The sequence below is a fragment of the Hypomesus transpacificus genome, chromosome 11 (genome assembly GCF_021917145.1).
Source record: "Hypomesus transpacificus isolate Combined female chromosome 11, fHypTra1, whole genome shotgun sequence".
In the NCBI taxonomy this organism is placed as follows: domain Eukaryota; kingdom Metazoa; phylum Chordata; class Actinopteri; order Osmeriformes; family Osmeridae; genus Hypomesus; species Hypomesus transpacificus.
In genome coordinates this window covers 14,512,582-14,524,247 of record NC_061070.1, presented here as the reverse complement: position 1 = coordinate 14,524,247, position 11,666 = coordinate 14,512,582, and the positions used below count along the sequence as shown (strand labels likewise).

General features: G+C 42.6%; 1 protein-coding gene across 1 annotated transcript; it reads right to left on the bottom strand.

Annotated features, from left to right (window-relative positions):
* Positions 1-1,003: 1,003 nt before the first annotated feature.
* On the bottom strand, positions 1,004-11,390 carry tspan15 (tetraspanin 15). The gene is made up of 8 exons (XM_047029548.1): positions 11,238-11,390; positions 8,134-8,319; positions 7,583-7,657; positions 6,891-6,986; positions 3,993-4,106; positions 2,168-2,218; positions 1,908-2,024; positions 1,004-1,647 (listed from the first exon to the last, which is right to left on the bottom strand). The coding sequence occupies exons 1-8, from the start codon at positions 11,319-11,321 to the stop codon at positions 1,486-1,488; spliced, it is 885 nt and encodes a 294-aa protein (XP_046885504.1). The 5' UTR covers positions 11,322-11,390; the 3' UTR covers positions 1,004-1,485.
* Between the last annotated feature and the right edge of the window lie 276 nt (positions 11,391-11,666).

Here is an 11,666-nt window from a genome sequence, read left to right as displayed (position 1 = left end):
CCCCTATGCTCTAGGTATGACAGATTGTGGGACATTTCCATGAAAAACCATCCAAGCCCATGGCCTCGGTCATAATTTAACAAAATATTTCTTGGAACTGTCATTAAAAAACAGAGAGCACTTCACAAAGTCGCAATCAGTAATCCTTGTTTGTCTAGATGAGTCAAGATGTTATCTGTCAAATCAGTTGATAATCTTAGGGCTGCAGAGAGCAAGCCAATCAGTTTTCAGTCGGTATTCATCATGTCTGCTGGGTGAAGTAGGTCCTCTCAGTTTAGATGGCAAAGTCAAAGCTAGTTTGAGCAGGATGGCCAGGCTCATGTTGAACTGAAATAACTTAAGACCCTCTTGATAACATCTTGACAACAGCGTGACCACATCCCTCAACACTACACAAACCCCCTGGATCAGGAAGACACACTTGAGTCAAAGCTAAAAGAAGACGAGCACCATGCTGAAGGAGGCATATGAAAAAGATCACAATTAATTCTGAAAATGTATTATTTTTGACAGATTTTGTATACTATTTAAGACTGAAATGTGATGCATTCCTTTCCCTTCCTCAACTGTCGAGGTTCCAAAACAACACTTTGTAAATTATGATAAAATCAGCTAATTGACGTCAATGTTTTCAAATGCATGAATGCCTGCAGCTTGTTGACCAGGCCAGCTTAAAGAGATTGTGCGTTTAATGCATAATGAGCATCAATACAAAAACAAGAAGATAAGTAATTATATCAATGAAGAAGCACAGAGCTTCACATGCACTTCAGTTCAACAGAAGATGCATTGATAGCCAATGGCACCGTTTGTAGATTGTCTGATGGAGGGACAGGTTGTTTTTGGTTGTTCTTTAAGGATTCAACATTTTTGTGTAAATAAAGAAAAAAAAATTACAAATCAAACTGAGCTATTTCAATTTGCAACATTTATAACTTCAGCTGTTTTTAAAAAGCAAAAAATACCAACTTATTTTAAAACAGCATGAACAATGCCCGATTACTGTTTCTTATTAAGCTTTAATTATACGAGAAGACACAGTACTAGTAGTCACAGCAGACATAGTAATGTACTAGAATAGGCACACTAGTAGAGTAGACATAGTACTGTACTAGAGTAGGCACAGTAGAAAGGTAGGCACAGCACATTACTAGAATAGGCACAGTACTGTACTAGAGTAGGCACAGTACTGTACTAGAGTAGGCACAGTAGACAGGTAGGCACAGCACATTACTAGAAAAGGCACAGTACTGTACTAGAATAGGCACAATACTGTACTAGAACATCAGAACAACAGAAGGGTTTCAAGCCCCTCTTAGATGAAAGAAGATATTCAGTGCAACACCTTTCAAGGCACCTTTCAGTAATAGTGGTTTAGGGGTATGGTAGGGTTGGAGACAGCCAACCTCTGTGGCTTTTGGGGTAAATATATTAAGACATCCACCTCTCAATATTATGTTTTTAGCAGCCAGGTTCCCAACCGACTCAGTCAATGTCTGGCATACAGTTGTACCACGTGGCTACCCTGCCATGCTCCTTGGTGGTGCGGGGTTCGTCTTCTAGCAAGCCGTCCTGGTAGTGACCGTACTCTCTGATGGCGTCCTCCACTCTCGTTATGTAGAGCCAACTGACGATCACGCCGAAAAACTGCATACAAACGAAGACCGGAACAGTCACACCGAATTTAACACCAAACTGGCACATGCACCAGCCCAGGCACTGGGGTTTCTCAGAAGCTATGTGCTTAGGTCTGTTGTTGTTGCATCATTTAAGATCAGATTGTGTTTTGTCATTTTTTTCTGACCTCAACAGACGAGTTACAGTTGACTAAGATATAGAAAACGATGGAAGAGAGTGTTCATGGGACTGAAACTGATGGGGTCCTGAGTAGCAGTGCTTGCAGTTACCTGAGGCAGTAGAATTCCCAGCAGCAGCCCAGCCATGATTTTGTAGTTGTCTAGTAACCAGATGAAGAAAGCATCAGTGCAGCCTCTGATATAGATGGTATCCTGCAGGTCCAGTCTCTGTGGGGCAAGACACACACACACCGGCAGGTAATTCTTCTGATTATATGAAAGACAGGAATGCAATGAGGTGACACATGATCCATTCATACTTTTAATGAGCCAGAATGATCCCACTGAGGTAAGACTAGGGAGAATCTTACCTCTTTATTCAAGACCTTGTATCCACACATTGTGTTCACCACTTCATTAGGCTGTAGTAGGGTAATGGGTAAAGAGAGAGAGAAAAAAAATAAAACAATAGAAAAGGAACATTAGTAACATACTGTATAACAGTACCATTTGCAGCTCATTATCTAGAAGTGTAACAGAATTCACAGCAGGCCCCGGGCATCCATGGAATCTGTCTCCAATGAGGACAGTGTGTCAGTAAGAGGTTGGTTCCAGTTCAGTGTGGATGAACTTTGTGGAGCTCAGTTCTTAGAAGACTGTCAGTGGCTTGACAGAGGGTTCCGGGTTCATCATAGATCTGAGACACAGTCTCTCCCCCCCCCCTCCCCCCCCCCCCCCAGTGACTAATGGGGGAAAACACATTACCAAAGCTGCAGTGTGGGAGCACGGATGGGCAGACATCCAATAAGGGACACCAGGTATATTCAAGCCTTCCCCAGTGCAACCAGAGTACAGCATAGGGGAAATTGTGTGTGTGTGCGGGTGTATAAACGATCATTTGGAAGTGTGCGTGTTTGCGAATGGAACTTGAGCTGTTTATTTCTGCAGGCCAAGTACCATTGGTGTCTTGGTTAAAATACAAGGTTCACAATTATTTGTAATAGTCTTTTCCTTTCCCCATCTTCTTTCAATCTGCTGCTTCATTACCAACACCAGAATATACAGACTGACAGAGAGGCTGGGAAAAGGAGGGTAATTACTGTGCTTTCAAAATAACAAGAATGGGACTGCAGTGGTTGAGTGTGGCCACCTGTACAATCAACAGCCAGTAATAAGCATTTTAATAGTTCTCTCTGTGACAGAGATGTGTCGAGAGCAAACTCTGTTGAAATCATCTAGGGCCGTAAACAACCTCCTAGCAACGGACACAAATCCTACCATCGCAAACATCTCTGATTCACGAGCATAACTGCGGGTCTTGACAGAATAATGACCCTCTTCTGGTATGAACCTAAATAAAGGTTTAAGACACATGACCTGCACTGTAACTCCTGCAGCCATGACGTGCTAGTCTTCACAACATGCGATGCCATCGTGTTGCCAGTGGAAGCTACTTTAATCTCTAAAGGGTTGGAGAGGACAGGGCTTTGCCGGGCTCTACTAACTGAGATCCTGCTCTGACTTCTAACAAGAGAATGAAAGTGAAAATAGAGACACGCACACAAACAGAGAACACAAAAGTCACTTACAAACTATGACATCATTGTCATTCATCTCTTATTATTTATAGCATTGGTGTCACCGCTGAGCTCTCAGACAGAGGCATTTCAGACAAAGAAAGATTACTTCCAAAATAAAACCAAGACAAACTCCCGCTGCTTGCTGCTGCAGTGAGAATGAACAGCAAGTACACAAGGTGCTTCTCCGTCTTGTGTACTTACTAGTGTAAAAAGGGACAGATAAGCTGGAGCATGTGCAATATACTGATAGCCTCGTCCTTGTCTCCAGCAAAGCTGCTGGCGCTTGCATGTAGATACTTATTTTGAGCTTATTTTGAAAAAGTCACCGGGCACAGTGAACATTCATTCTGAACGGTATACAAAACAAAATAAGACCAGACTTGGACCCCCCCCCCCTCCCCCCACAACATTCTGCTTCGCTTTCGTCAAACTCCCAAAATGCTCTCCTTGTGGTGTATTTTGATCTTATCCTCACTTCATACCCACTATGTTGGCGATGTGATTAAGCCAAGCTTGTTTTGTAAGATACAACCATTTTCTCCTTAAGGGAACTGGAACAGGGGGAGCCTACAGCGTGGTGCTGTAGATAAGGGAGGGTGGTGTAGTGGGAACCCACCTTGGTGAGGCAGCAGGTGTGGGGAACACCACACGCCAGGGGGCCTGGAGCGCTGCAGTTATGATACATGTTCACCTCCCAGTCCTTGTGCTCCATCCCGCCGCAGCACTTGAACTGGAAAACAACAACGGACCACAAAACACCACCGTCAAAAAGCAGGACAGACACGCTACACAAGCTCACAGTCGCAAAGGGAGTCGAGATGCAGGTAACCAATCACTTCAGCGCACCTACTCACATCTTATCTCATGTTTTTGACAATAGCTATCATTTCATTGTTATGTGCCTGTTCAAGAAGCAATTTGGGTGTGCATTCAAGGGAGTAAAAGTATAAATAAACACCAGGCTTCTCATATTTAACCAGACAGGGCGCATGCCACAGCTGTCTGTATCTGGTGAAGTCTGGCTAATTACTAATAAGTTGAACAGGGAGATGATGGGGTGAGATTGAGCGAGTAAGAGTGCAAGAGTGAGAAAGAGTGAGGAGGGAAATAGTTGGTTTGGCACACACACTCACACACACCAATCCAATCAGAGCCTGTTAGGTTTGGAATGCTGCCACAGGATTGCCAGGTGCATGCAGTCCCACCACGAGTCAGTACATCATTAGAAAGCTCAATACTCAGGGACACTTTCAAACTAACAGAATATCTAATTTAACTTTCGGAATCACAGAGCACTGCACAGCATATTACACGATGAGGTGAAAGAACCTTGGATTCCCTGACACCCACATCGTAAAACTAATTCAGTATAGATAGTTTTCTGACAGAAACACCTGATTGTCCATCACTAAAATGGCTCTGCCGTAATTACTGTCATTACATACACAGAAGCATCAGCATAATGACTCAAACGGGCAGAGACGTACCAAAATGGCAGGCCTGCTTTGAGGGTGGTAGACGTTAAACAGTAGAAAAAGCCCTCCTCGCAGTGAGAAAATAAACATAAATAGACATATTGCATGCAGGTGGGTATACAGTTAGTAGCCTTTAAGTTGTTTATCTTCCCTGTGGTGCCTAGTCTAAGTGGAGGTCTGTAACCTCTAAGTGAACATAAAAATAAATCACTTAAAAAGTACTATTTTGTCCAGCCCGACTCACAGAACCGTCACTAAAAGCTTTAAAGCAAGCCAATCCCAAGCCTTTCTTCTTAACAGGCAGAAGTGCGTGTGTCATCATCCTCTTCACCACTGCCCATTCCACTCTACCAAGCATTGCCCCTTCACCCAGCTGATCGTTTGGCTCTGCGAGGTTATGGATGGTGCCGTGGAGCAGACAGCTAATGCAGCAGAGATAAGAACACATGACCACCATCACTAGCAACCCCCCGTTTGCCCGTCCGCCCGCCCCGTCCGCCCACCTGGACAACATGAAGACCACAGAAGACAAAGAGTCACTGAGAAGCACATACAGTGTGAGATATAGTTGATCACCTGCTGTGAATGTAAAAATAACTTGGTGATAGAGGGGGGAGAGAGACTATAACACTGAGGCACCTGGGGGTTTTAATGATGTCTCAGTGCTGCAGGGCTCTCAGCCGTGGTGAAGAGACCCTCCATCTAACTGTATTGATCTGAAAGAATCTTTGCACCCATAGGACCATGGCGACAGAAATGCAATTGAAGTGTCAGGAATTAGTTTTCAGATCACATCCAGAGTAAGAAACATTGGAGCTTTTTGCGTGTCTGGGCAACTTGGGTTGTCCTGTTTTGTTAAGACACTACCTCATCTCTTGTCTTCTTGGTTTGTAAAAATGGGTTGTATTGAACAGTGCAAATCAAGATGTTTACCCAACATCTCTTCCCCAGGCTGGGTTGTCAAGTCACCCCAGTGTTGGATGTTGCTTCAGATACTGCATGTCTCACTGAGAGATGACAAGCACTGTCATACTGTCATGACTGACGGTGTGACAGAGTCAGACAAAGATTGGCAGACACACAGGCTGACAGGGGGAGAAATACAGAATAATCTCAGATTTTAAGAATGTTCATCTTGTACATGTCCATCTTCACACAGACTGCTTTTTTTGCCAGGGGAGGATAATGTTATTGTTATTAATAAATGTACTAAATGAATAAGTGATACAGTACTTATTCAGTACGTAAAACAGTACAGATATTGTCCACACTGGTGGGTTAAAATGTCATTTGCATGTGCCACTTTTTGCACAAGACAAATGTGGTATTGACAAATAGAGCTTAAATGCCACATCTCCAAGTCAGATGCGCGTGGTGGAACTCCAAAGGTCACTTTAGCCTGGCCAGACTCTCCCAGCAACATCTGTCACTGGGCTAGACACTGAGCAGCAGCCAACATTTATTTTAGCTCCTAAAACCCAGACACAGATTAATCTTGGACGTCAGAAAACAACCGGATTCTACATTGACAAGGCATCTTAGTTCTGAAACTAGGCTCTCTGGGTGTCTAGAAAAGCTGGTCATTCCCCACACAATATTTGCCAATTGGCATTTCTGCTCCTATGTCAAACACATGCGCACACACACATACACACACACACAATACCTCAGTGATTAGCATAAGCTACAGAACGGTCTGAAACTGTTTTGTTATCAGTACAATGTCCACCACCTAATTCATGTTGTTCAATCATCCAGTAAGGACATTAGCATTGATACCAGGCCATTAGTCACCAGTCTAAGAATGACTGATCCTTTATGGGTACCACAGTAATTCTGAACTAATGTAAAAAAAGCTTTTCACAGAGGTACTATTCTTAGTTAAAGATTTTACCCTTTAGACCAGGTTGAAGATAACTTTGTCATTTAATTAATTAACAGCTAACAACAAAGGAACAGGGAACCCATTTGAATTCCAGCGTGGACTTTAGAGGACACCCGTGAATCCTGCAGTTTCCCAAAACAAAAGTGTAATTTACCTTCCTCTGCACAAAGTCCATGAGGTTTTTGAAGTCCAGATCATCGTAGTAATTGAACATGCCTTTGCGGATGTTCTTGTTTAACAGGTTCACAGTCTGAGGAGTAACAGTAGGTTAGAGGGAAACAAGTTTACACTTCACAGTCTAATGCAAACATATCCGAAAGCTCCATACATTTCGGTTCACAATCATCAATTAATAAACACAAAGGAATTATCGCTACCTGGCGGTGGCTCTATCTGATTTCCCGGCAGAATGTGAGGACTGAGAATATCAGTTTTAATACAATTTACTAGTATCAATACAATTAATATCTCATTCATCCCCGATTCACCCTTATTATGCTGGTCTACTGTGATGATAATGTAACTTATACGCTTCACTAAACCTGTCAGCAGCTTCCATCATAGAAATCTATAGTTCCAGGAACAGTAAATGAATCCTATCAGAGACCACAAGAGTCTTACAGTAACTATGAGTCTAATGAGCTCACTGAAGACGCTGACATCATTATAAATTACACACACAATATTGCTTTATTTTAGAGTCGTTTTCCCTATGTTGATATGTGTGCTTTTCTTCTCTTTAAAGGAACAGGAATCTTTTCAACAGGCAACAAAAATTACAGGTTAATTTGTTTATCCTTCCATGCATGCAGTCCTGCGGATAAATTCTGGATGATAAACAGGTACCTGATTTCGGAACACCAGTGCCAGAATTCCACCCAGCAGCTCCAGGATCAAACAAATGGTCAGCGTGTACATGAACTGCAAACCAACCAAACTCAAAGGGTTACCAAGGTGACATTTATGAACAAGGTTGGCACATCACATTTACACATTCTAGGCAAAAAAAACCTTTGCATACAGGGTTTTTAAATCATCAGTTGCACCTGCAAGTGGCGGCTCATTAGCAATGGAGACCAACACCTAAAATGTGATTCATATTCATTAGATGATTAATTCCTGGGACCGTACTGACATTTCTGGAATGAATAGAACTTCCTGTGATGACTTATCTTGCCGTTGCTGTCATCTTTACGAGGCTGACCTGGCCTGAGAGTAATCAGGGTTTAATTATCCGGCGGGCATTCATCAGAGGTGTTGCAGTAATCACCTTTTGACTGACCCAGACATGCACACACGCCTCTGAGCCACCTCTGCTAGGCTCCTGAGCTCCCAGGTCAGGTGACAGGGTCAGGTTACAGGGTCATGTGACAGGGTCATGTGACAGGGTTACTCACCACCTTGAGCAGCAGCAGGTTGTCTCTGAGGGCAGCCAGCATGCCAATGAAGGAGACCAGGAACATGACCACGCCCAGGAGGATGAGGATGATGGCTGGTGCCAGGAATACCCCTTCCAGGGTTTTGTAGCGCTGACGCTCCACCTCTGCATAGATGCCGATGGCCAGGATAAAGGCTCCTATTAGCTGTATAGAACAGGAGTTTGACTTAGAGATGACCAAAACATGTGTTACAAAACACCAGCTTTGCCAAATGAAAATGTTGCTTAGTTGTGTCTGCATGCGACACATTTTGAGTATGATTGCCAGTTTGTGAGCTCTGGTATATTGAAATAGAGATGGAAGACAAACAGGAAGTTACATAATTTAGCCAATGGCCTGGATGAATGCCTATTTCCACTTGATAAAGGAATCACAGTGTACAATATAACTTTGCCCTTGTTACAGGATATCAACTTGAAACACTACTGAGACCATTACCACTTTTGCAATAAATGTACGATACATTTAGCCACTAGTTATATTCGCAACTATCAGCGTGATACCATGACGACTGCAGAGAGACCAGTGTGTTACCTTGCTCCTACCTTCTAACATCACACCCTCAATACATTCAAACACACACACACACACACACACACAAAGGGCTATTAGTGAAAGCTCTCCAACCAAAAGGGATAAAGCCTTCCTCATGCGCAAAAAACTTAGCTTGTTGCTGTGGTCTTGAAAAAATAAATCGAGTCACATACTATGCCGTTTCCTGCCCCAAAAGCAGCTATTAAAATTGACTAAATACTTCCTGTCAACACAAATGGTATGTTACCCTTAACACTTCAAACATGCATCCATTGTGTAATGGGTATTGATATAACCACCGCAAAGCTGTTCATACCACAAAGAATCCCATAACTCAATTTGGCATAATGCTTGGGACTAATATAATTAATTGCCGCTTGTCTTGCATATTGAACAGATAATCATGCTAAACATTCAACCCCTTTGATGAGCCAAATAGAAGCACCACGTCGATTCCCCATATCTGTATGCATATAGAACATAGTGATGGATTGGAAGCCGATGCTCCGCGCCGCTGTAGTGGACACGCACGGTAACTATGCATCATTCCTGCCCTGCAGGCAGTTCCGGTCCGAGCACATTTGGTGCCCTAGGCAAGGTTTGAACCATGAACCATGCATTCACCACAGCCCCATGGTAAAAGGTCCAGTTTTCTTACATGGCATATTTCGTAAGGCTAATCTCACTTACCGTGAGGTGACAGAGTATTGGTTGGAAATAGAAACATACAATTTCACCCTTATAGATAGAATTGATTTTAAGAAATTGTGTGTATGCAATGGGTTGCTGGTTTATATTGTCTAATCCATCTTTTTTAACCAGGGCAACCACCCCAATGTGGTAGTGCATTAAAAGTCCTGTCTGACAATAACAGAGCCTGTGCTTCTTCCCCAGACAGAGAGTTACCAGAAAGGCACTCAGGCTCCACGGCAGGAGAGTGGGAGGTCATCTCTGCTCCTTTGTTTCCATTTCCCATGCGGCTCTTCCTTACATGTGAGGGCCTGTTAAAGAGGAAGCCCAAACTCCATACCCCTACATACTCTACCACACTTGAAGTACTCTGTCTTCTAGAGCTCTAAACCCAGCTTATGTTGCTGACTTGATGTGGATGCCAGAGACTACAGACAAAGCTAAAAATTGAAAACTTGCTCTGTAACTTCAAAAAAAATTATATTAAAACTATAGTGCACACACTGATAGGACAAGTGTTCAGATAAGGGTTGCCGTGAGACTGAAAACAAAAAGACTAGTCACACACATTAATGACAGGGGCACAAAAGCATGTGACCTCAGATAACAGCGTAAAAGTCAAACAAATCAACTAACTGAAAAAAGTTTCTTTGTTCGCCTCTTTGACAAGTTCCACTTTTGAAATGGGACTCACTCAAAAAAACAGCAACACAGAATGTGTTTGGGGGAAAAACTGCAAATCAGCAAAAGCTATTGCACAGCAGGAATATGATGTGAAGTCTGAATTGACCACATCTATGTCACCAACTGAAGTCTACAGGGGTTGGTTCCACCTTCCTGGGTCTCTGCTTTCTCCTTATCCAGCACTTGGGGAGAACACATAGTCCCATTCTAACACCTACAATTCCCTGCACCATTAAGCATGTCTCCTTGACACTAAAGGAGCTGCCATGTGCTCAAGGTTTTCAAACATTCAAGCTATTCAATCTAATATATACAAATAGTACAGTTGATGATTGAGGGCCAGTCTACAAGATAAGCAGCTAGCTCTTTGTTGTGGCGGGGCATAGCTCCATGTATTAAGGATCCACATTAAAGTGACTCACACGTTTCTTTGCAGACAGGGGGTTTGATTCTGATTTGACAGAATGCAAACTGAGAGAGGGTTTGGTTATTAAATTGAGAACGTAAATGATGATTGGCCATTGAACAATCCTTGTGTTTGATCCTTTAAGAATCTTATATAAATCCATTCATCAACACAGACTACATGGTGCTATGATCATATAAACATCCCTTGAATGACTCAAACATGTTATATTGGTATTATTTTGAATAAAGCAGAACATCTGCTATATTGAACTGTTAAGAATGAGATTTACTTGTATTTCTTGAGAGTTTTTCATTTGCATTAAAAAGGTTTCTGCCTTAAACAGGCTGATTTTTCATTCATTTAGATGAATAACCTCAACTTTGGAGCCTTGGCTTAATGTAACCTCCAAAGGGTGTGGCTACAGGATATTCCAGTCAGATACACTGCCTATGGCATCACGTAACAAGGAATGTTCACGGGCAATCTACAGGAACAAGTCGAGACACCTGTCTGTCAAACAGAGTTTGTCAAGAAGTACACATTGGTTATACATGAGACGATGTCGTTTAACCTAAGTATGCTTTTTCGGTTTCATAAACACAGTGTGTGAGTGTGCGCGAACATAACTCCCGGCTGCTCTCTCAAGCCTCCCAGCGTTGAGAGCGTTGTCACCGTAGCCTATGTTACAAACCAGTATACAAAAAAACTAAAACAGCGAAACACAGACTGAAAATTGGCTACTTACCCACCAGACCATAGCATAGGCAATAAGCGTGAACTTCAGGAGTACATAGGAAAACTTCTCGCAATATCTGACATCACTGGACATGTTTGATAGAATCTTCGCTACCCACACTCCAACACGAACTTCCTGTTTGTCATTCGTCACACCTGGAACGCACTGCGCGCTGTCCCACACGCAACGGCATTTGTTTTGACAGATGCATTTATTAGGTAATCGGGATTTAACACTGAATTGAGCTCTACAAAAAGACATTAGGATTGTTTAATTTTTTTTTGGTAGCATGCCATGGGTCAATATTTCCATGTGTAGGACATGACAGTGTAGTTAACTCATTTCATATTTACATGCTGTAGCCTATAGTCTAGCCGTTGTAAATAATTACCTAAAGAATATGGTAGGCTACATAGGCTGATATATTTTCATAGCTTC